At 41.7% G+C, this 27,125-nt stretch overlaps 1 protein-coding gene across 4 annotated transcripts in view; it reads left to right on the forward strand.

The window, feature by feature from the left end:
- TMIE (transmembrane inner ear) overlaps positions 1 to 27,125 on the forward strand; it is a 112,760-nt gene that overhangs the window by 75,288 nt on the left and 10,347 nt on the right. The window contains exons 3-5 of one of the 4 annotated variants that reach the window (XM_056518722.1): positions 5,922 to 6,071; positions 19,857 to 19,918; positions 25,802 to 26,045. In XM_056518722.1, the coding sequence (XP_056374697.1) occupies positions 5,922 to 6,071; positions 19,857 to 19,891 (185 nt within the window). In that variant the 3' untranslated portion in view covers positions 19,892 to 19,918; positions 25,802 to 26,045. Of the gene's footprint in view, positions 1 to 5,921; positions 6,072 to 19,856; positions 19,919 to 25,801; positions 26,046 to 27,125 lie in introns of those variants that run through there. The other 3 variants (XM_056518723.1, XM_056518721.1, XM_056518720.1) reach the window with 3 other exon arrangements.

Consider the following 27,125-nt stretch of genomic DNA (forward strand, 5'->3'; position numbering starts at 1 on the left):
CCTAATATGTATATCACGGTATTACCGTGATATCATGGGGGAAACAGTGTATAAGTGCAGCGGCTGACAGTTAACCCCTTCCCCGCCATGGGGACCGTGCGCACGGCCCCCACTGCGGGGAAGGGGTTAACTGTCAGCCGCAGCACTATCATGATTTCCCCCATGGGCGCACTGACGGCTATTCACTTACATTTTCGCCGCTGCGCAGCTTATAATCCCGGTCCCCAGCTGCGGCAGCTGCAGAGCTTTCTCCCCCTGCAAGCGCAGAATGTGCAGACGCAGCACTTCTGATCTTTGTCCCCGCTCCGTTCTCTGATCCCCAAGTAGGGACGGGAATGTGAGAATCAGCAGGGCCTTCACCCCCTGCAAGCGCTGAATGTACTGACTCTGCAGAGCTTCTGATCCCGGTCCCCGCTCGGGGATCAGAGAACAGAGCGGGGATGAAGATCAGATGCCCTGTGCCTGCCTGTCACATTTAGCGCTTGCAGGGGAAGGAGGCCCTGCAGAGTCCGCACCTGGGGACGGGCACGATAAACTTAAACAACCTGCAGGAAGGGGAGAGGGGGCTGAGCAGGGAGCCGGCTCGGGGCTGAGGGAAACATCAGAGCGGGGATGAAGTTTCTGCGCTTTCCCCTGGCTCTGATCACTGAGAACCAGCGGCAGCTGCAGGGGGAGCGGGGATGTGCACCGCACGTGAGCTTAGCGGCTCCCGCTCCTGCACATCCCGCGGCCGGTATACCGTCCAGCCCTACCGCAACCCCTCCCCCAGCCCCGCCGCTCCGCTCAACCAACTCCCCCTCCCCACCCCCCTTAGTTCACCTATTTAGTGTCCCTTCAGCTGTTTCCCCACTACAACTCCCAGCTTGCCCTGACATCTATTGGCTGTCAGGGCATGCTGGGAGTTGTAGTTGGGAAACTGGAGGCATACTGTATAGGTGAACACGCAACCCCCCCCCCCCAATAATACTTTACCTTGTCCCCGGGAGCCTGCGCGCATCCTCTTCCTTCAAAGCGCTCGCCCCCGCCTGTTTGATTGACAGGCAGGAGCGAGCACTGCAGTGACTGAATTTCGACTCATTGCCAGGCTTAAATGAGTCGAAATTCTGGAGTGACATCACTGCTGAATGCATTCGGCCATTAGGAAGGCGACCCCTAGTGGCCGCATTTAAAAGTGATTTTAAATTGGTTTAAAATCCCTTTTTTTAATTAAAGTATATTAGAGATATGTTGTATTACTTAAGTACTACAACATATCAATTTTTTGATTTCATGACAGTGCCCATTTAACTTGCAAACTTGCCATCCCAGCCTCCCTGGTCACACTGCTTCTGAGGTTGGGACATGTAACCCCCTCTAATGGACTCACTCGGGTGTTCCAGTTTACCTGTGACAAAGTAGACTCTGTAATGATGGGGCTGATGGTAACCACCATTTGAACAGCAGCAGCTTGCGCCACTTGGGGAACAGCAGTAGGTGCCTGTTGGGCCGGCCAAACCTCCTCGACCACAGGAGTAGGCCTGGGCACATTCACAGACAACTTTGGCAGGAATTTTGGTGCCTTGATAGGCACTTCGGGCATGTAGACCTCCTCCTCCTGGACGGTAACCCAAAGGGATCCGATGGGAAGTAGGCAAACGGAATGTGGGTTGGATTCTTCGGACTGGTCACCACAGCCGCCAACTCTCCTCTCATACTCTGTACAGGAGTATACTCCACGATCTCCCCGCTCTCTAGAGAATGCAGTGGTGGGGGGAGATAGTCTCTCTGTACTGCCCCACCATTAATTAAGATGGTCCCACCATGACAACAGTCCATGAGAATGCCAAATCCTCGCACTTTGTCAAATTTTATGACTGTGTCTCTGCAACGTTCCAGGGGTGGCTCTCCCTCTCGGAGATGTTCCAGCTTCCTAATGTAAAGGGCTTCCAATGCTTTTGTGTCCTGCTGCTGCGCTTGCCGCACCTCATATGGCAGCAGCTTCGGCCCATATCTTTCCATTCTTTGTGCCCTCAGCCCCTCTATAATCTCGGCCACCTGAGCTTCTCTTCTTGCCCTCTCAGACTGGATCGGTGGGACTGGGGGATGAGATTTCCCAGGCAGGGGAAGGAGGTGCTCCCTCATATACTGTATTAATCCAGGCTCATCGCCAAAAAAGCACTTTGGTAAAGTTGGGGATCGGGGACATGCTTCAGACTTCTGGACCTGGGGGGTTTGCTCTGGGCTAGGGGTATAAGGAGGGGTAGAGAAAGCGGCCTCAGCCGGGGTTCTCACTTCTGACATCTTTGTGTGAATTTCGGCCCAGGACCCCCAGGTCCGGTGGTGAGGGGACAGCCTCACCGGCAATTATGCTTGAGAAGATGCTGGCGTTCCCTCTGCCGGGGCTGGTGGCCAGTCTCCATCGTCCTCGGGAAGCGGGTCTTGGTAGCAGGCCTCTTCGGCCCCGATGGAGATCTTCTGGAGACGGTTAGCTAATTGTTGAAACAGGTGTGCCGTAGCGACTTTCTGGCCCTTCGGCGCCATCTTGGGACTCTCTGCACGTGTGCTTGCCTATTCCGCCATGTTGCTCCAGTTGCCAGTTGCAAACTGGGAGAATCTGGCAGCGCTGCTCTTTTTATGCAGGGCTTCGGGAAAATGGCCGCCGGCTGGAAGTGCGTCAGTGGTGCAGCGCTGACTTCTGCTCCCCCGTCAACAAGGGGCAGATCTTCACAGTTCCACTTTGGCATCAATACAGCAACATGGTTTCTACGCCCAGGGGCGGGACGCTGACCAGCGCGGGACATTTTCACGCACTTCTCCGGCACATCTTTAACCCTTGCCGGTACAGGCAATACTTGGCAACGTAACATAGCTTCTGATCTGATCTTCTACATGGTGGACACAGTACTTAAACATTTCACAATGGCGGACAACAGTCTTTTCCTCCCCCTCTATTTCACAAGCGCCAGGAGTAAAACACTTTCCTCTGACAAAGTCCCATACACTTTCTGGCGCAAACGTTATTTGCATCGGCATGCGATTTTTGCAGACAATACTGGACACAGTTCAGACTGCGGGGAAGGACTTGTAGCATAAGCGCATTATGCCACAAGTCCTTCCCCGCAGTCTGGTATCCTGTTTGTAGGACACCAAAAGTTGTGGTAACGGGGTGAGATGAGGGCAGATGGAATTACCCTAGGGGCAGATGGCATTAACCCCTTGTATTCAAGACGCCAGGGCGTGGTTCATCCTCAATACCACCTGAAGGTATACCGCTGGATCCTGGGCTAGGTAGGGGGCAATAATGACTCCGATGCCAAGTTATGGACAACGGCAGCTTTACTGAGTGACAGATGGAACAGTCTATACAGTTCAGCCAGGGCCCATGGAGGTGACCAGTGACTTCAGAGACTTAAGGGCTTGCTGGGACTTGTAGTAGATATGGATATTTTAGTGCAGGTCACTCTGACTTGACTATAGATGACTGCGACTTGACTTGAGGTAGACTAAGCGGTGACTTGATCTTAATTTCAGATTTGTAGACTTGTGGTTGCAGACTTGACTTGAGGCTCCTATGACTCCAGACTCGTAGACTCGACTGCAACAAGAGAGAGAAGCTCCACCCAGGGCTTATATGGGGGAGACTAGCAGGGAGCCCATAGGTCACCCCTGGGATCACCTGGTCACTGTTACCTCCTGGGTAACAATCACATGACAAGTCACATGGTAAACAGTCTTAAAGTGACAGTGCTTTCTGAACACATTACATGGTATAATACATTAGAAACATATTTACATGGGGGACAGATGCAAGGGGCCCAATGGACACTGTAGAGAAGCAAGAGTATTGGGTAACATTTCCTGTACTGGACCATCACAAATTATCTATAAGGAATGTATGACCGATGACGATTGTATGAGCACAAAGAATTAATTCTAATCTTCTGGTTTGACCCAGCTTTCCCTGGATCAAATGTGTATAAGAGGAATAAAGACACAGGACAAGGCCAGGAGGATTTGTGTCTGTTATCTCCAGGGAGGGCGCCGGCCCTTTAAGTGGCTCCTCTTTGTCCGTGGTCACCTCTGCGCTCGCTGCTCATTAATTCACCTTCGATTTTTCTAGAGTAAATACATGACCCTGCGCTCAGCTCGCGGCCAGAAATGAGTGGATGGAATGGCAGCGCCCTCTGTCATGTGACCGCGCTCAGTCTTTGCTGATGTGGATTCCATGATACCATCATCCATTTAGTGCAGACATTTATAACAGACTCGCTCCAGGGATGAGCTGGTTCCCAATATTGTTAAAACATTATTATCCTCTAGTCACCTCCAGAGCAGCAATTACAACACAAAGTCTACAATTCCAGTCATCTCCAGAGCAGCACTCACTATTCTGCTGTTAAGGGCCCATGCTATTTCATGTAGTGTTCCCTTAAAGTCAGTTTTTTTTTATCATACTAGGAGCCTTAGAACTTGACTGGGAATGTGTGCTAAGCCAGGAATCTTTCAGGAAGGAGAGAATGCCCACCTGGAAACAGCTGTTTCTGGGTGACACTACAACTCCCAGCATATCATGGCAGTCTGTAGACCAGCGATGTAGATGTATACGGTTTATACAGTCCTGATGGGTAGTTGGGATATATAACTGTGAAGGACTGCAGCTTCATTACGTGACACAATGTAATGGTCACGATCCAGATATGATGTAACAGTAACGATCCAGATACAATGTAACAATAACAATCCAGATACAATGTAGCAGTAACGATCCAGATACAATGTAACAATAAAGATCCAGATACAATGTAAAAGTAACGATCCAGATACGATGTAACAATAACAATCCAGATACAATGTAACAATAAAGATCCAGATACAATGTAAAAGTAACGATCCAGATACGATGTAACAGTCGGGATCCAGATACAATGTAACAGTAACGATCCAGATACAATGTAACAGTAACGATCCAGATACGATGTAACAGTAACGATCCAGGTACAATGTAACAGTAATGATCCTGATACAATGTAGCAGTAACGATGCAAATACAATGTAACAATACTGATCCAGATACGATGTAACAGTAACTATCCAGATACAATGTAACAGTAACGATCCAGATACAATGTAACAGTAACGATCCAGATACAATGTAACAATACTGATCCAGATACAATGTAACATTAATCATCCAGATACAATGTAACAGTAACGATCCAGATACAATGTAACAGTAACGATCCAGATACAATGTAACAGTAACGATCCAGATACAATGTAACAGTAACGATCCAGGTACAATGTAACAGTAACGATCCAGATACAATGTAACAGTAACGATCCAGATACAATGTAAGTCAGTATACAGATACAATGTAACAGTAATGATCCAGATACAATGTAACAGTAACGATCCAGATACAATGTACCAGTAACGATCCAGATACAATGTAACAGTAACGATCCAGATACAATGTAACAGTTACAATCCAGATACAATGTAACAGTAACGATCCAGATACAATGTAACAGTAATGATCTCAATACAATGTAGCAGTAACGATCCAGATACAATGTAGCAGTAACGATCCAGATACAATGTAGCAGTAACGATCCAGATACAATGTAACAGTAACGATCCAGATACAATGTAACAGTAATGATCTCAATACAATGTAGCAGTAACGATCCAGATACAATGTAACAGTAACGATCCAGATACAATGTAACAGTAACGATCCAGATACAATGTAGCAGTAACGATCCAGATACAATGTAGCAGTAACGATCCAGATACAATGTAACAGTAACGATCCAGATACAATGTAACAGTAACGATCCAGATACAATGTAACAGTAACGATCCAGATACAATGTAACAGTTACAATCCAGATACAATGTAACAGTAATGATCCACACAATGTGTCTTCTCTCTCTGCAGTCATCACCCTCTGCTGCATCTTCAAGTGTCGCATCCCGAGGACCAAGAAAGAGATTGAGGCGCGTTATGCCCAGCGCCAGGCGGGGAAGGATTACGCCGACAAACTAGAGTCTGTGCCCCCATTAAATGAGCTGACAGAGATCCCTGGAGGTAAGAGCCCAAAGCCAGTACAGCGTAGGTAGGTGCAGGAGCCAGACAAGGGTGGTGAGGAGGTTCCATAGGAGGTGCTTCTGGCCTCCATCTGATTATGGTAGAAAGGAAGTGAGGTCTGAGTGTAGAGTTTGGCTGGTGAGACCCTGTGTCTGTAACAAAGCTGACTGCACTATAGTCACAGGGAGACATCAGGCTAAATCGTTTCCTATGGTGGCTGGACTGACACCCCCAAAGGGCACCATATGAACGCATCATAATAAGGGCAAATAAGTGAATTATAAAATAATTGACCCCCACAATGAAGGATCGAGGTTGACCTCTACTAGGTCCATGGGCTCAGGGTGGGGGCAATAGGGGCATGTGGTCAAACCCTTCTGCACATGGTCTTGGGTTCTTTAAAGGGTTGTCCAGTTTTACAGAAGCACCACACCTGTCCATGGGTTGGTCCATGGCTCCACTGAGGTGAATGGGGCAGAGCTGCAGTACCACACACAACCAGTGGACAGGTGTGGCGCTGTTTTTCTGTGGCTGTTCACTTTAAGGCTTGGTGCCTCCATCTTCAGACCTTCCTTGTACAGACCTTGTGGATGTCTACGGCCCCGTCAGATTTCCCCAGTTTACCAAGTTATTGAGTTTCTCTAATGATCGTCAGAAGCTTCAGGAGCGGCGTCTCTGCCTGCGCACAGAGTCAGTGTAATCAGAGATGTCCACTCCGGGGCCCCGATTGGTCAGCACCTCCACATCTCCCCTAATCATTATTGGCTGAAAATTCATTAGTCTGAAGCGGACACTAAATAACCAGTTCATGTTCCTGTACAAACATTATTAATATAAATGGGCCATCCGAAAATGATGAGAAGCTTTAAACCCCCAAAACAAAACAAAGCTTTAAACCTCCCTCCACCTGGTCCAAGGGCCACAAGATGGTAAGATCTGTGAATCTGTAGAATAGTCACCTCCAGAGCTGGTTCTTTACTGTAAGAGCTGTGAATCTGTAGAATAGTCGCCTCCGGAGCTGGTTCTTTACTGTAAAAGCTGTGAATCTGGAATAGATATCAAATCAGCAGGTTATTTACTGTAAGAGCTGTGAATCTGTAGAATAGTCATGTCAGTAGCGGGTTCTTTCCTGTAATAGCTGTGAATCTGGAATAGATATCAAAGCAGCAGGTTATTTACTGTAAGAGCTGTGAATCTGTAGAATAGTCATGTCAGTAGCGGGTTCTTTCCTGTAATAGCTGTGAATCTGGAATAGACATCCACGCAGCGGGTTCTTTACTGTAAGAGCTGTGAATCTGTAGAATAGTCATGTCAGTAGCGGGTTCTTTCCTGTAATAGCTGTGAATCTGGAATAGACATCCACGCAGCGGGTTCTTTACTGTAAGAGCTGTGAATCTGTAGAATAGTCATGTCAGTAGAGGGTTCTTTCCTGTAATAGCTGTGAATCTGGAATAGACATCCACGCAGCGGGTTCTTTACTGTAAGAGCTGCCAATCTGTAGTCACCTCAAGAGCTGTTTTCTTTTTACTGTAAGAGTTATGAATCTGAAATAGACATGTCAGCAGCAGATTCTTTACTATAAAAGCTGTGGATCTGTGGAATAGTCACCTCATGAGCTGGTTCTTTCCTGTAATAGCTGTGAATCTGGAATAGACAACCACGCAGCATGTTCTTTACTGAAAGAGCTGTGAAAACTGGAATTAACATCTAAGCAGTAGGTTCTTTACTGTAAGAGCTGTGAAATCTGGAATAGACATCCAAGCAGCAGGTTCTTTACTGTAAGAGCTGTGAATCTGTGGAATAGTCACCTCATGAGCCAGTTCTTTTACTGTTTTAAATGTTCCTTTCCTCCCTTCATCCATATTTTTTCTGGTTGAATTTGATGGGTATGTGACTTTTACAACCAAATTGTGTAACTATATGTAATCATATAAATACATTATGTCACTATATGTAATCATATAAGGACATTATATAACTATATGTAATCAAATAAGGACATTATGTAACTATATGTAATCATATAAATACATTATGTCACTATATGTAATCATATAAGGACATTATATAACTATATGTAATCATATTGTCACGATGCCGGCTGGCAGGTAGTGGACCCTCTGTGCCAGAGAGGGATTGGCGTGGACCGTGCTAGTGGACCGGTTCTAAGCCACTACTGGTTTTCACCAGAGCCCGCCGCAAAGCGGGATGGTCTTGCTGCGGCGGTAGTGACCAGGTCGTATCCACTAGCAACGGCTCACCTCTCTGGCTGCTGAAGATAGGCGCGGTACAAGGGAGTAGGCAGAAGCAAGGTCGGACGTAGCAGAAGGTCGGGGCAGGCAGCAAGGATCGTAGTCAGGGGCAACGGCAGAAGGTCTGGAAACACAGGCAAGGAACACACAAGGAACGCTTTCACTGGCACTAAGGCAACAAGATCCGGCAAGGGAGTGCAAGGGAAGTGAGGTAATATAGGGAAGTGCACAGGTGAAAACCCTAATTGGAACCACTGCGCCAATCAGCGGCGCAGTGGCCCTTTAAATCGCAGAGACCCGGCGCGCGCGCGCCCTAGGGAGCGGGGCCGCGCGCGCCGGGACAGAACAGACGGGGAGCGAGTCAGGTAGGGGAGCCGGGGTGCGCATCGCGAGCGGGCGCTACCCGCATCGCGAATCGCATCCCGGCTGGCAGCAGGATCGCAGCGCCCCGGGTCAGAGGACGTGACCGGAGCGCTGCAGCGGAGGGAGTGAAGCGAGCGCTCCGGGGAGGAGCGGGGACCCGGAGCGCTCGGCGTAACAGTACCCCCCCCCTTGGGTCTCCCCCTCTTCTTGGAGCCTGAGAACCTGAGGAGCAGACTTTTGTCAAGGATGTTGTCCTCAGGTTCCCAGGATCTCTCTTCAGGACCACAACCCTCCCAGTCTACTAAAAAAAAATTTTTCCCTCTGACCTTTTTGGCAGCCAAAATTTCCTTGACCGAGAAGACGTCCGAGGAGCCGGAAACAGGAGTGGGAGGAACAGATTTGGGAGAAAAACGGTTGAGGATGAGTGGTTTGAGAAGAGAGACGTGAAAGGCATTAGGGATACGAAGAGAAGGAGGAAGAAGAAGTTTATAAGAGACAGGATTAATTTGACACAAAATTTTGAAAGGACCAAGATAGCGTGGTCCCAACTTGTAGCTAGGGACACGGAAGCGGACATATTTAGCGGAGAGCCATACCTTGTCTCCAGGGGAAAAAACGGGGGGAGCTCTTCTTTTCTTATCCGCGAACCTCTTCATGCGTGAAGAAGCCTGTAAGAGAGAATTTTGGGTCTCTCTCCATATAATGGAAAGGTCACGAGAAATTTCATCCACAGCGGGCAGACCAGAGGGCAAGGGGGTAGGGAGGGGGGGAAGAGGGTGACGGCCGTACACCACGAAAAATGGGGATTTGGAGGAAGATTCAGAGACCCTGAAGTTATACGAGAATTCGGCCCATGGAAGGAGATCTGCCCAGTCATCCTGGCGGGAGGAAACAAAATGTCGCAAATAATCACCCAGGATCTGGTTAATTCTTTCTACTTGTCCATTGGACTGGGGATGATATGCAGAGGAAAAATTTAATTTAATCTTGAGTTGTTTACAGAGAGCTCTCCAGAATTTAGACACGAATTGGACCCCTCTATCCGAGACAATCTGCGTAGGCAACCCGTGAAGACGAAAAATGTGTACAAAAAATTGTTTAGCCAACTGAGGCGCAGAAGGAAGACCAGGAAGAGGGATGAAATGTGCCATTTTGGAGAATCGATCAACGACCACCCAAATAACGGTGTTGCCACGGGAAGGGGGTAAATCAGTAATAAAATCCATACCAATCAGAGACCAAGGCTGTTCGGGGACAGGCAGAGGGTGAAGAAAACCAGCGGGCTTCTGGCGAGGAGTCTTATCCCGGGCACAGATAGTGCAGGCTCGCACAAAGTCCCCAACATCCGTCTCCAGAGTCGGCCACCAATAGAAGCGGGAGATGAGTTGCACAGATTTCTTGATGCCCGCATGACCTGCGAGATGGGAGGAATGACCCCATTTGAGGATTCCGAGGCGTTGGCGTGGAGAAACAAAGGTCTTTCCTGGAGGAGTCTGCCTGATGGAGGCAGGAGAAGTGGAGATCAGGCAGTCAGGTGGAATGATGTGTTGCGGAGGGAGATCAACTTCTGAGGCATCCGAGGAACGAGAGAGAGCATCGGCCCTAATGTTCTTATCGGCAGGACGAAAGTGAATCTCAAAATTAAATCGGGCAAAGAACAGAGACCACCGGGCCTGGCGAGGATTCAGCCGTTGGGCCGACTGGAGGTAGGAGAGGTTCTTGTGGTCGGTGTAGATAATAACAGGAAATCTTGATCCCTCCAGCAGATGCCTCCATTCCTCAAGTGCTAATTTAATGGCTAGAAGCTCTCGATCCCCGATGGAGTAGTTCCTCTCCGCTGGAGAGAAGGTCCTAGAGAAAAAACCACAAGTGACAGCATGCCCGGAAGAATTTTTTTGTAGAAGAACAGCTCCAGCTCCTACTGAGGAGGCATCAACCTCCAATAGGAAGGGTTTGGAAGGGTCAGGTCTGGAGAGCACGGGAGCCGAAGAAAAGGCAGACTTGAGTCGTTTAAAGGAGTCTTCTGCTTGAGGAGGCCAGGACTTGGGATCAGCATTTTTTTTGGTTAAAGCCACGATAGGAGCCACAATGGTAGAAAAATGTGGAATAAATTGCCTGTAATAATTGGCGAACCCCAAAAAGCGTTGGATAGCACGGAGTCCGGAGGGGCGTGGCCAATTTAAGACGGCAGAGAGTTTGTCTGGATCCATCTGTAGTCCCTGGCCAGAGACCAAATATCCTAGAAAGGGAAGAGATTGGCATTCAAACAGACATTTCTCAATTTTGGCATAGAGTTGGTTGTCACGAAGTCTCTGAAGAACCATACGGACATGCTGGCGGTGTTCTTCTAGATTGGCAGAAAAAATTAGGATATCGTCCAGATATACCACAACACAGGAGTATAACAGATCACGAAAAATTTCATTGACAAAGTCTTGGAAGACGGCAGGGGCATTGCACAGTCCAAAGGGCATGACCAGATACTCAAAGTGTCCATCTCTGGTGTTAAATGCCGTTTTCCACTCGTCCCCCTCTCTGATGCGGATGAGGTTATAGGCGCCTCTTAAGTCTAATTTAGTGAAGATGTGGGCACCTTGGAGGCGATCAAAGAGTTCAGAGATGAGGGGTAAGGGGTAGCGGTTCTTAACCGTGATTTTATTAAGACCGCGGTAGTCAATGCAAGGACGTAGGGAGCCATCTTTTTTGGACACAAAGAAAAATCCGGCTCCGGCAGGAGAGGAGGATTTACGGATAAAGCCCTTTTTTAGATTCTCCTGGACGTATTCGGACATGGCAAGAGTCTCTGGGGCAGAGAGAGGATAAATTCTGCCCCGGGGTGGAGTAGTACCCGGGAGGAGGTCGATAGGGCAATCATAAGGCCTGTGAGGAGGTAGAGTCTCAGCTTGTTTTTTGCAGAAAACATCCGCGAAGTCCATATAGGCCTTAGGGAGACCGGTTACTGGAGGAACCACAGAGTTACGGCAAGGGTTACTGGGAACCGGTTTTAGACAGTTCTTGGAACAAGAGGACCCCCAACTCTTGATCTCCCCAGTGGACCAATCCAGGGTTGGGGAATGAAGTTGAAGCCAGGGAAGTCCAAGGAGAATCTCCGAGGTGCAATTGGGGAGGACCAAAAGTTCAATCCTCTCATGATGAGATCCGATGCTCATAAGAAGGGGCTCCGTGCGGAAACGTATGGTACAGTCCAATCTTTCATTATTTACACAATTGATGTAGAGGGGTCTGGCGAGACTGGTCACTGGGATGTTGAACCTGTTGACGAGAGAGGCCAAAATAAAATTTCCTGCAGATCCAGAGTCCAAGAAGGCCACTGTAGAGAAGGAGAAGGCAGAGGCAGACATCCGCACAGGCACAGTAAGACGTGGAGAAGCAGAGTAGACATCAAGGACTGTCTCACCTTTGTGCGGAGTCAGCGTACGTCTTTCCAGGCGGGGAGGACGGATAGGACAATCCCTCAGGAAGTGTTCGGTACTAGCACAGTACAGGCAGAGGTTCTCCATACGGCGTCGTGTCCTCTCTTGAGGTGTCAGGCGAGACCGGTCGACCTGCATAGCCTCCACGGCGGGAGGCACAGGAACAGATTGCAGGGGACCAGAGGAGAGAGGAGCCGAGGAGACGAAACGCCTCGTGCGAACAGAGTCCATATCTTGGCGGAGTTCCTGACGCCTTTCAGAAAAACGCATGTCAATGCGAGTGGCTAGGTGAATAAGTTCATGTAGATTAGCAGGAATTTCTCGTGCGGCCAGAACATCTTTAATGTTGCTGGATAGGCCTTTTTTGAAGGTCGCGCAGAGGGCCTCATTATTCCAGGACAATTCTGAAGCAAGTGTACGGAATTGTACGGCATACTCGCCAACGGAAGAATTACCCTGGACCAGGTTCAACAGGGCAGTCTCAGCAGAAGAGGCTCGGGCAGGTTCCTCAAAGACACTTCGGATTTCCGAGAAGAAGGAGTGTACAGAGGCAGTGACGGGGTCATTGCGGTCCCAGAGCGGTGTGGCCCATGACAGGGCTTTTCCGGACAGAAGACTGACTACGAAAGCCACCTTAGACCTTTCAGTGGGAAACAGGTCCGACATCATCTCCAGATGCAGGGAACATTGGGAAAGAAAGCCACGGCAAAACTTAGAGTCCCCATCAAATTTATCCGGCAAGGATAAGCGTATCCCAGGAGCGGCCACTCGCTGCGGAGGAGGTGCAGGAGCTGGCGGAGGAGATGACTGCTGAAGCTGTGGTAGCAACTGTTGTAGCATAACGGTCAGTTGAGACAGCTGTTGGCCTTGTTGCGCTATCTGTTGTGACTGCTGGGCGACCACCGTGGTGAGGTCAGCGACAACTGGCAGAGGAACTTCAGCGGGATCCATGGCCGGATCTACTGTCACGATGCCGGCTGGCAGGTAGTGGACCCTCTGTGCCAGAGAGGGATTGGCGTGGACCGTGCTAGTGGACCGGTTCTACGCCACTACTGGTTTTCACCAGAGCCCGCCGCAAAGCGGGATGGTCTTGCTGCGGCGGTAGTGACCAGGTCGTATCCACTAGCAACGGCTCACCTCTCTGGCTGCTGAAGATAGGCGCGGTACAAGGGAGTAGGCAGAAGCAAGGTCGGACGTAGCAGAAGGTCGGGGCAGGCAGCAAGGATCGTAGTCAGGGGCAACGGCAGAAGGTCTGGAAACACAGGCAAGGAACACACAAGGAACGCTTTCACTGGCACTAAGGCAACAAGATCCGGCAAGGGAGTGCAAGGGAAGTGAGGTAATATAGGGAAGTGCACAGGTGAAAACCCTAATTGGAACCACTGCGCCAATCAGCGGCGCAGTGGCCCTTTAAATCGCAGAGACCCGGCGCGCGCGCGCCCTAGGGAGCGGGGCCGCGCGCGCCGGGACAGAACAGACGGGGAGCGAGTCAGGTAGGGGAGCCGGGGTGCGCATCGCGAGCGGGCGCTACCCGCATCGCGAATCGCATCCCGGCTGGCAGCAGGATCGCAGCGCCCCGGGTCAGAGGACGTGACCGGAGCGCTGCAGCGGAGGGAGTGAAGCGAGCGCTCCGGGGAGGAGCGGGGACCCGGAGCGCTCGGCGTAACACATATAAGGACATTATGTAACTATATGTAATCATATAAGGACATTATGTAACTATATGTAATCATATAAATACATTATGTCACTATATGTAATCATATAAGGACATTATATAACTATATGTAATCATATAAGGACATTATGTAACTATATATAATCATATAAGGACATTATATAACTATATGTAATCAAATAAGGACATTATGTAACTATATGTAATCATATAAATACATTATGTCACTATATGTAATCATATAAGGACATTATATAACTATATGTAATCATATAAGGACATTATATAACTATATGTAATCATATAAGGACATTATATAACTATATGTAATCATATAAATACATTATGTCACTATATGTAATCATATAAGGACATTATATAACTATATGTAATCATATAAGGACATTATGTAACTATATGTAATCATATAAGGACATTATGTAACTAGATGTAATCATATAAGGACATTATGTAACTAGATGTAATCATATAAATACATTATATAACTATATGTAATCATATAAGGACATTATGTAACTGTATGTAATCATATAAGGACATTATGTAACTATATGTAATCATATAAGGACATTATGTAACTAGATGTAATCATATAAGGACATTATATAACTATATGTAATCATATAAGGACATTATATAACTATATGTAATCATATAAGGACATTATATAACTATATGTAATCATATAAGGACATTATGTAACTGTATGTAATCATATAAGGACATTATGTAACTATATGTAATCATATAAGGACATTATATAACTATATGTAATCATATAAGGACATTATATAACTATATGTAATCATATAAGGACATTATATAACTATATGTAATCATATAAGGACATTATATAACTATATGTAATCATATAAATACATTATATAACTATATGTAATCATATAAGGACATTATGTCACTATATGTAATCATATAAGGACATTATGTAACTATATGTAATCATATAAGGACATTATGTAACTATATGTAATCATATAAGGACATTATGTAACTATATGTAATCATATAAATACATTATGTCACTATATGTAATCCTATAAATACATTATGTAACTTTATGTAATCATATAAGGACATTATGTCACTATATGTAATCATATAAGGACATTATATAACTATATGTAATCATATAAGGACATTATGTAACTGTATGTAATCATATAAGGACATTATATAACTATATGTAATCATATAAGGACATTATGTAACTGTATGTAATCATATAAGGACATTATGTAACTATATGTAATCATATAAATACATTGTCACTATATGTAATCATATAAGGACATTATGTAACTGTATGTAATCATATAAGGACATTATGTAACTATATGTAATCATATAAGGACATTATGTAACTATATGTAATCATATAAGGACATTATGTAACTGTATGTAATCATATAAGGACATTATGTAACTATATGTAATCATATAAGGACATTATGTAACTATATGTAATCATATAAGGACATTATGTAACTATATGTAATGATATAAGGACATTATGTAACTATATGTAATGATATAAGGACATTATATAACTATATGTAATGATATAAGGACATTATATAACTATATGTAATCATATAAGGACATTATGTAACTATATGTAATCATATAAGGACATTATGTAACTATATGTAATCATATAAGGACATTATGTAACTATATGTAATCATATAAGGACATTATGTAACTATATGTAATCATATAAGGACATTATGTAACTATATGTAATCATATAAGGACATTATGTAACTATATGTAATCATATAAGGACATTATGTAACTATATGTAATCATATAAGGACATTATGTAACTATATGTAATCATATAAGGACATTATGTAACTATATGTAATCATATAAGGACATTATGTAACTATATGTAATCATATAAGGACATTATATAACTATGTAATCATATAAGGACATTATATAACTATATGTAATCATATAAGGACATTATATAACTATATGTAATCATATAAGGACATTATGTAACTGTATGTAATCATATAAGGACATTATGTAACTATATGTAATCATATAAATACATTATGTAACTATATGTAATCATATAAGGACATTATATAACTATATGTAATCATATAAGGACATTATGTAACTGTATGTAATCATATAAGGACATTATGTAACTATATGTAATCATATAAGGACATTATGTAACTATATGTAATCATATAAGGACATTATGTAACTGTATGTAATCATATAAGGACATTATGTAACTATATGTAATCATATAAGGACATTATGTAACTATATGTAATCATATAAGGACATTATGTAACTATATGTAATCATATAAGGACATTATATAACTAGATGTAATCATATAAATACATTATGTAACTATATGTAATCATATAAGGACATTATGTAACTATATGTAATCATATAAATACATTATGTCACTATATGTAATCATATAAGGACATTATGTAACTATATGTAATCATATAAGGACATTATATAACTATATGTAATCATATAAGGACATTATGTAACTGTATGTAATCATATAAGGACATTATGTAACTGTATGTAATCATATAAGGACATTATGTAACTATATGTAATCATATAAGGACATTATGTAACTATATGTAATCATATAAGGACATTATGTAGCTATATGTAATCATATAAGGACATTATGTACCTATATGTAATCATATAAGGACATTATATAACTACCGTATATGTAATCATATAAATACATTATGTAACTATATGTAATCATATAAGGACATTATGTAACTATATGTAATCATATAAATACATTATGTAACTATATGTAATCATATAAGGACATTATGTAACTATATGTAATCATATAAGGACATTATATAACTATATGTAATCATATAAGGACATTATGTAACTGTATGTAATCATATAAGGACATTATATAACTATATGTAATCATATAAGGACATTATATAACTATATGTAATCATATAAGGACATTATGTAACTATATGTAATCATATAAATACATTATGTCACTATATGTAATCATATAAGGACATTATGTAACTATATGTAATCATATAAGGACATTATGTAACTATATGTAATCATATAAATACATTATGTCACTATATGTAATCATATAAGGACATTATGTAACTATATGTAATCATATAAGGACATTATATAACTATATGTAATCATATAAGGACATTATATAACTATATGTAATCATATAAGGACATTATGTAACTAGATGTAATCATATAAGGACATTATGTAACTAGATGTAATCATATAAGGACATTATGTAACTATATGTAATCATATAAGGACATTATATAACTATATGTAATCATATAAGGACATTATATAACTATATGTAATCATATAAGGACATTATATAACTATATGTAATCATATAAGGACATTATGTAACTAGATGTAATCATATAAGGACATTATATAACTATATGTAATCATATAAGGACATTATGTAACTATATGTAATCATATAAGGACATTATGCAACTATATGTAATCATATAAATACATTATGTCACTATATGTAATCATATAAGGACATTATGTAACTATATGTAATCATATAAGGACATTATATAACTATATGTAATCATATAAGGACATTATGTAACTGTATGTAATCATATAAGGACATTATGTAACTGTATGTAATCATATAAGGACATTATGTAACTATATGTAATCATATAAGGACATTATGTAACTATATGTAATCATATATGGACATTATATAACTATATGTAATCATATAAGGACATTATGTAACTATATGTAATCATATAAGGACATTATATAACTATATGTAATCATATAAGGACATTATGTAACTATATGTAATCATATAAGGACATTATGTAACTAGATGTAATCATATAAGGACATTATGTAACTAGATGTAATCATATAAGGACATTATGTAACTATATGTAATCATATAAGGACATTATATAACTATATGTAATCATATAAGGACATTATATAACTATATGTAATCATATAAGGACATTATGTAACTATATGTAATCATATAAGGACATTATGTAACTATATGTAATCATATAAATACATTATGTAACTATATGTAATCATATAAGGACATTATGTAACTATATGTAATCATATAAATACATTATGTAACTATATGTAATCATATAAGGACATTATGTAACTATATGTAATCATATAAGGACATTATATAACTATATGTAATCATATAAGGACATTATGTAACTATATGTAATCATATAAGGACATTATATAACTATATGTAATCATATAAGGACATTATATAACTATATGTAATCATATAAGGACATTATGTAACTATATGTAATCATATAAATACATTATGTCACTATATGTAATCATATAAGGACATTATGTAACTATATGTAATCATATAAGGACATTATATAACTATATGTAATCATATAAGGACATTATATAACTATATGTAATCATATAAGGACATTATGTAACTATATGTAATCATATAAGGACATTATGTAACTATATGTAATCATATAAATACATTATGTAACTATATGTAATCATATAAGGACATTATGTAACTATATGTAATCATATAAATACATTATGTAACTATATGTAATCATATAAGGACATTATGTAACTATATGTAATCATATAAGGACATTATATAACTATATGTAATCATATAAGGACATTATGTAACTGTATGTAATCATATAAGGACATTATATAACTATATGTAATCATATAAGGACATTATGTAACTATATGTAATCATATAAATACATTATGTCACTATATGTAATCATATAAGGACATTATATAACTATATGTAATCATATAAGGACATTATATAACTATATGTAATCATATAAGGACATTATGTAACTAGATGTAATCATATAAGGACATTATATAACTATATGTAATCATATAAATACATTATGTAACTATATGTAATCATATAAGGACATTATGTAACTATGTAATCATATAAGGACATTATATAACTATATGTAATCATATAAGGACATTATATAACTATATGTAATCATATAAGGACATTATGTAACTATATGTAATCATATAAGGACATTATGTAACTATATGTAATCATATAAATACATTATGTAACTATATGTAATCATATAAGGACATTATGTAACTATATGTAATCATATAAATACATTATGTAACTATATGTAATCATATAAATACATTATGTAACTATATGTAATCATATAAGGACATTATGTAACTATATGTAATCATATAAGGACATTATATAACTATGTAATCATATAAGGACATTATGTAACTATATGTAATCATATAAGGACATTATGTAACTATATGTAATCATATAAGGACATTATATAACTATGTAATCATATAAGGACATTATATAACTATATGTAATCATATAAGGACATTATGTAACTGTATGTAATCATATAAGGACATTATATAACTATATGTAATCATATAAGGACATTATATAACTATATGTAATCATATAAGGACATTATGTAACTGTATGTAATCATATAAGGACATTATATAACTAGATGTAATCATATAAGGACATTATATAACTATGTAATCATATAAGGACATTATGCACCATGAATAATTATTCTGCGTAGTAACTGACTTATCCTGTGGCAGTGGTCTCAAACTGGGGCCCTCCAGCTGTTGCACAACTTCAACTCCCAGCATGCCCGGACAGCCGTTGGCTGTCCGGGCATGCTGGGAGTTGAAATTTTGCAACAGCTGGAGGGCCTCTGTTTGAGACTACTGTCCTGTGGGGACGGAATAATAGGGACCATCGTTACATTATGTCACGGTAAAGGCCCCTGATGAGTCCTGGTGGTGGTTACACTTAGTGGATGATGGGAGTCGTTGACCTTACGCAGCTTCTTCCGGTGTTTTCCTTGTTTTTACCTCTTCATTTCCTTCCGTTTCTCTCTTGTAGTTCATCGCCATCATCCTGCACATGAATACATATGAGCCTGTTCCCGGCTGGAGAGCTCACATGTATGTCTATATTCATCATCATTATTCCCGTATATACATCTTCATCATCCACCCCTCATACCCGGGAGGGGTCACTGATCCCATAGATTATACAGCGCTGCTGAATGTCATGAAGACCCCCGACCCCAGACCCTCAACACTTGGATAATAGGGAAGAAAATTCTCATAGATGTAGAAAAGGTTGTAGAATTGCTCCATTGAATCTTATGATGGGTCAGATTTTATCCAACGAGTCTGAGATAGAATTTTCTTTACATTCGATTTTTATATAGATTAAGGATTAGATTAGGAGGGAATTTAATAGATCCATGAACAGAGGCCGCTTATAGGAAATGGGACTTTGCGCCAAACATATATAAATATGCACAGAGTTCTGCCATACGATATTAAATAACAGTACCATACAGTAACAAGTAATATTACCATACAATGCCTAAGTAGTGTTCACATAGTACCACCAAGTAGTGTTCACATAGTAACACCAAGTAGTGTTCACATAATACCACCAAGTAGCGTTCACATAGTACCACCAAGTAGCGTTCACATAGTACCACCAAGTAGCGTTCACATAGTACCACCAAGTAGTGTTCACATAATACCACCAAGTAGTGTTCACATAATACCACCAAGTAGTGTTCACATAATACCACCAAGTAGCGTTCAAATAGTAACACCAAGTAGTGTTCACATAATACCACCAAGTAGCGTTCACAAAGTACCACCAAGAAGTGTCCACATAGTACCACCAAGTAGTGTCCACTTAGTACCACCAAGTAGCGTTCACATAATACCACCAAGTAGCGTTCAAATAGTAACACCAAGTAGTGTTCACATAATACCACCAAGTAGCGTTCAAATAGTAACACCAAGTAGTGTTCACATAATACCACCAAGTAGCGTTCACAAAGTACCACCAAGAAGTGTCCACATAGTACCACCAAGTAGTGTCCACATAGTACCACCAAGTAGCGTTCACATAATACCACCAAGTAGCGTTCAAATAGTAACACCAAGTAGTGTTCACATAATACCACCAAGTAGCGTTCACATAGTACCACCAAGTAGTGTCCACATAGTACCACCAAGTAGTGTCCACATAGTACCACCAAGTAGTGTCCACATAGTACCACCAAGAAGTGTCCACATAGTACCACCAAGTAGTGTTCACATAATACCACCAAGTAGCGTTCACATAGTACCACCAAGTAGTGTTCACATGATACCACCAAGTAGTGTTCACATGATACCACCAAGTAGTGTTCACATAATACCACCAAGTAGCGTTCAAATAGTACCCCCAAGTAGTGTTCACATAGTACCACCAAGTAGTGTTCACATGATACCACCAAGTAGTGTTCACATAGTACCACCAAGTAGTGTTCACATAATACCACCAAGTAGCGTTCACATAGTACCACCAAGTAGTGTTCACATAATACCACCAAGTAGTGTTCACATGATACCACCAAGTAGTGTTCACATAGTACCACCAAGTAGCGTTCACATAGTACCACCAAGTAGTGTCCACATAGTACCACCGAGTAGCGTCCACATAGTACCACCAAGTAGTGTTCACATAGTACCACCAAGTAGTGTTCACATAGTACCACCGAGTAGCGTTCACATAATACCACCAAGTAGCGTTCACATAGTACCACCAAGTAGTGTTCACATAGTACCACCAAGTAGTGTTCACATAGTACCACCAAGTAGTGTTCACATAGTACCACCAAGTAGTGTTCACATAATACCACCAAGTAGTGTTCACATAATACCACCAAGTAGTGTCCACATAGTACCACCAAGTAGTGTTCACATAATACCACCAAGAAGTGTCCACATAGTACCACCAAGTAGTGTCCACATAATACCACCAAGTAGTGTTCACATAATACCACCAAGTAGTGTTCACATAATACCACCAAGTAGCGTTCACATAGTACCACCAAGTAGTGTTCACATAATACCACCAAGTAGTGTCCACATAGTACCACCAAGTAGCGTTCACATAATACCACCAAGAAGTGTCCACATAGTACCACCAAGTAGTGTCCACATAGTACCACCAAGTAGCGTTCACATAATACCACCAAGTAGTGTTCACATAATACCACCAAGTAGCGTTCACATAGTACCACCAAGTAGTGTTCACATAGTACCACCAAGTAGTGTTCACATAATACCACCAAGTAGTGTTCACATAGTACCACCAAGTAGTGTTCACATAATACCACCAAGTCGTGTTCACATAATACCACCAAGTAGCGTTCACATAGTACCACCAAGTAGTGTTCACATAATACCACCATGTAGTGTTCACATAGTAACAATTTTTCAATACCAAACCCCAATCACACAAAGGTGATGGGGTATAAAACCCTTATACCGAAAAATCCCCCTCTTATGAATCACCTACGGGTGTATGTAAAACATCACTTTTATTTATACTGTTAAATGGTTGAAGAATATAGTCCTTTACAAACACTAGCATAGTCCCTATTGTAATCAGGTGTGAGTCCTTTATAGGAAGAGTATTTATCTCTGACGTCTGCAGCATCTCTATATAAGGACTGAATGCTATTGATTAAAATGCAAGTACTATGTCTCCCCTACATGTTTCGTGGTGTCCTCCATGTCTTCAGGGGTTTTGCTCAGTATGTGTCTGATTACAATAGGGACTATGCTAGTGTTTGTAAAGGACTATATTCTTCAACCTTTTAACAGTATAAATAAAAGTGATGTTTTACATACACCCGTAGATTATTCATAAGAGGGGGATTTTTCGGTATAGGGGATTTATACCCCATCACCTTTGGGTGATTGGGGTTTGGTATTGAAATATTGGTTATCCCTTCCCCACTCTGGGCTTTTGTTGGTTTAGCACATAATAACAATGCTCAAATAATACCGCCATACAGTGCTAAAAAAAAATACCATCATACAGTGTCCAAATAATGCCACTATACAGAGCTCAAATAATACCACCATATAGTGCCCAAAGAAGACCACCATACAGTGCTTATCCAATACCACCATACCCTGCTGAAAGAATACCGCCATACAGTGCTTATACAATACCACCATACCCTGCTGAAAGAATGCCGCCATATAGTGCCCAAAGAAGACCACCATACAGTGCTTATCCAATACCACCATACCCTGCTGAAAGAATACCGCCATATAGTGCCCAAAGAAGACCACCATACAGTGCTTATCCAATACAACCATACCCTGCTGAAAGAATACCGCCATATAGTGCCCAAAGAATACCGCCATACAGTGCTTATCCAATACCACCATACCCTGCTGAAAGAATACCACCATATAGTGCCCAAAGAAGACCACCATACAGTGCTTATCCAATACCACCATACCCTGCTGAAAGAATACCACCATATAGTGCTTATCCAATACCGCCTTATAGTGCTTATCCAATACCACCATACCCTGCTGAAAGAATACCGCCATATAGTGACCAAAGAAGACCACCATGCAGTGCTTATCCAATACCACCATACCCTGCTGAAAGAATACCGCCATATAGTGCCCAAAGAAGACCACCATACAGTGCTTATCCAATGCCACCATACCCTGCTGAAAGAATACCGCCATATAGTGCCCAAAGAAGACCACCATACAGTGCTTATCCAATGCCACCATACCCTGCTGAAAGAATACCGCCATACAATGCTGAAGTTATAGAGGCATATAGTGGCCACAATACAGCCCTGTACATCATAATAATGGCCGTACTGTACGGTGGCAGAATAATACCGCCATAAATTTATTATTAAGATTTGTGGTTGTCACAAGCCTCCAGATTCCAGGGCTCCCTGGCGCCCCCTTTAGCATGTGTGGCTGCTACACATCCCGATGACCGGACCATCATTTCACTTGTCTCCATCTGTACTCATTGATCCCTAGAGGTCACGTGATACTTAATGGTTGTTAGAGGCCATTGCTGCCCCCTGAAGATCTGTCTTCTCCTTCTTACTCTGTTGTCTCTGATTCTCCTTCTTACTCTGTTGTCTCTGCTTCTCCTTCTTACTCTATTGTCTTTGCTTCTTCTTACTCTGTTGTCTCTGCTTCTTCTCCTTCTTACTCTGGTGTCTCTGCTTCTTCTTACTCTGTTGTCTCTGCTTCTTCTCCTTCTTACTCTGGTGTCTCTGCTTCTCCTTCTTACTCTATTGTCTCTGCTTCTTCTTACTCGGTTGTCTATGCTTCTTCTCCTTCTTACTCTGTTGTCTTTGCCTCTTCTCCTTCTTACTGTTGTCTCTGATTCTCCTTCTTACTCTGTTGTCTTTGCCGATTCTCCTTCTTACTCTGTTGTCTCTGATTCTCCTTCTTACTCTGTTGTCTCTGCTTCTTCTCCTTTTTACTCTGTTGTCTCTGCTTCTTCTCCTTCTTACTCTGTTGTCTCTGATTCTCCTTCTTACTCTGTTGTCTCTGAGTCTCCTTCTTACTCTGTTGTCTCTGCTTCTCCTTCTTACTCTCTTGTCTCAGATTCTCCTTCTTACTCGGTTGTCTCTGCTTCTTCTCCTTCTTACTCTGTTGTCTCTGCTTCTCCTTCTTACTCTATTGTCTCTGCTTTTTCTTACTCTGTTGTCTCTGCTTCTTCTCCTTCTTACTCTGTTGTCTCTGCTTCTCCTCTTTCTTACTCTGTTGTCTCTGCTTCTCCTTACTCTGTTGTCTCTGCTTCTTCTCCTTCTTACTCTGGTGTCTCTGCTTCTTCTCCTTCTTACTCTGGTGTCTCTGCTTCTTCTTACTCTGTTGTCTCTGCTTCTTCTCCTTCTTACTCTGGTGTCTCTGCTTCTCCTTCTTACTCTATTGTCTCTGCTTCTTCTTACTCGGTTGTCTATGCTTCTTCTCCTTCTTACTCTGTTGTCTTTGCCTCTTCTCCTTCTTACTGTTGTCTCTGATTCTCCTTCTTACTCTGTTGTCTTTGCCGATTCTCCTTCTTACTCTGTTGTCTCTGATTCTCCTTCTTACTCTGTTGTCTCTGATTCTTCTCCTTTTTACTCTGTTGTCTCTGCTTCTTCTCCTTCTTACTCTGTTGTCTCTGATTCTCCTTCTTACTCTGTTGTCTCTGCTTCTCCTTCTTACTCTGTTGTCTCTGAGTCTCCTTCTTACTCTGTTGTCTCTGCTTCTCCTTCTTACTCTCTTGTCTCAGATTCTCCTTCTTACTCGGTTGTCTCTGCTTCTTCTCTTTCTTACTCTGGTGTCTCTGCTTCTCCTTCTTACTCTATTGTCTCTGCTTTTTCTTACTCTGTTGTCTCTGCTTCTTCTCCTTCTTACTCTGTTGTCTCTGCTTCTCCTCTTTCTTACTCTGTTGTCTCTGCTTCTCCTTACTCTGTTGTCTCTGCTTCTCCTACTCTGTTGTCTCTGCTTCTCCTTACTCTGTTGTCTCTGCTTCTTCTCCTTCTTACTCTGTTGTCTCTGCTTCTCCTTCTTACTCTGTTGTCTTTGATTCTCCTTCTTACTCTGTTGTCTTTGATTCTCCTTCTTACTCTGTTGTCTCTGATTCTCCTTCTTACTCTGTTGTCTCTGATTCTCCTTCTTACTCTGTTGTCTCTGCTTCTCCTTACTCTGTTGTCTCTGCTTCTCCTTACTCTGTTGTCTCTGCTTCTTCTCCTTACTCTGTTGTCTCTGCTTCTCCTTACTCTGTTGTCTCTGCTTCTCCTTCTTACTCTGTTGTCTCTGCTTCTCATTACTCTGTTGTCTCTGATTCTCCTTCTTACTCTGTTGTCTCTGATTCTCCTTCTTACTCTGTTGTCTCTGCTTCTCCTTACTCTGTTGTCTCTGCTTCTCCTTCTTATTCTGTTGTCTCTGATTCTCCTTCTTACTCTGTTGTCTCTGCTTCTCCTCTGCTTCTCCTTTCTCCAGGTTCCTCTGAAAACCTTCCCACTCTGTCCGGCCAGGTGCAGTCTCGACCCCTCAGGGCGCTGCCTGTCGTCAAAGAAGAAGACGAGATGATCCTTCAAGGAAATCAGTGACAACTTCTTCTCTTTCCAAACTCCTCTGCGGAACCTTCTCAAAGTTTTTTTTTTCTATCCTAAATTCTTTCCAACTTTTTATTTAACTTTAATCTGGAAATATTGTTGATAAATTAAAATTTGATTGTCATTCACGTGAGTTTAACCAATGTGATGTCATCTTGTGCGAAACACTGCCCCCTCAGGTGGAGGACTCTTCAGGACTCCAATGTCCTATCCTCATAAATATAGAATTGCTACTAAAATATTCCATTGGCTGCAGTTCACATTATAACCACTGGGTGTCCTCATAGATTCATAAAGCACAAAAATCTCCCGACAAAAGTGTTTCCCAACCAGAGTGCCTCCAGCTGTTGCAAAACTACAACTCCCAGCATGCCCAGACAGCCTTTGGCTGTCTGGGCATGCTGGGAGTTGTAGTTTTTCAACAACTGGAGGCACCCTGGTTGGGAAACACTGCAACTGAGTATCACACAATCTTGTTGCCCAAATGTCGATGTAAGGGGCAGGACACCTCTGTAGAGGATAAACACCATGGGCGGAACTTACAGGTAAGACCCTCCGGACCACATATTCTGGTCAGGACACCATCCTACAATCCAACATAAGACCCTCATAGATAAGAACATGAGCTGCCCAAGTGTGGGAATGGGGTGTACGGAGGAGGATGGCGCTGGCCAGCTGAGGGTTGTAGTCCTTTAGCTGGCAGGGTGGTGTACTTAAAGGGGTTAACCAGGAAAAAAAACTTGCTCCAGAAAGTTAAACAGATTTGTAAATTACTTCTATTAAAAAAAAAAAAAAAAAAATCTTAATCCTTTCAGCACTTATGAGCTGCTGAAGTTGAGTTGTTCTTTTCTGTCTAAGTGCTCTCTGATGACACCTGTCTTGGGAACTGTCCAGAGTAGAAGCAAATCCCCATAGCAAACCTCTCCTACTCTGTGCAGTTCCCGAGAGAAGCAGAGGTGTCAGCAGAGAGCATTGTGGTCAGACAGAAAAGAACAACTTAACTTCAGCAGCTGATAATTATTGGAAGGATTAAGATTTTTTAATAGAAGTAATTTACAAATATGTTTAACTTTCTGGAGCTAGGTGATATATATAGATAGAGATTTTTTTTTTCCTGGAATACCCCTTTAACCTATTGTTCCCTTGTGACCCAATAAGCTGCTCCTCTATGTGAAGTGCAGGAATGAAACCTCTGGACACCAGGACTT

The sequence above is a fragment of the Hyla sarda genome, chromosome 5 (genome assembly GCF_029499605.1).
Source record: "Hyla sarda isolate aHylSar1 chromosome 5, aHylSar1.hap1, whole genome shotgun sequence".
NCBI classification, from domain to species: domain Eukaryota; kingdom Metazoa; phylum Chordata; class Amphibia; order Anura; family Hylidae; genus Hyla; species Hyla sarda.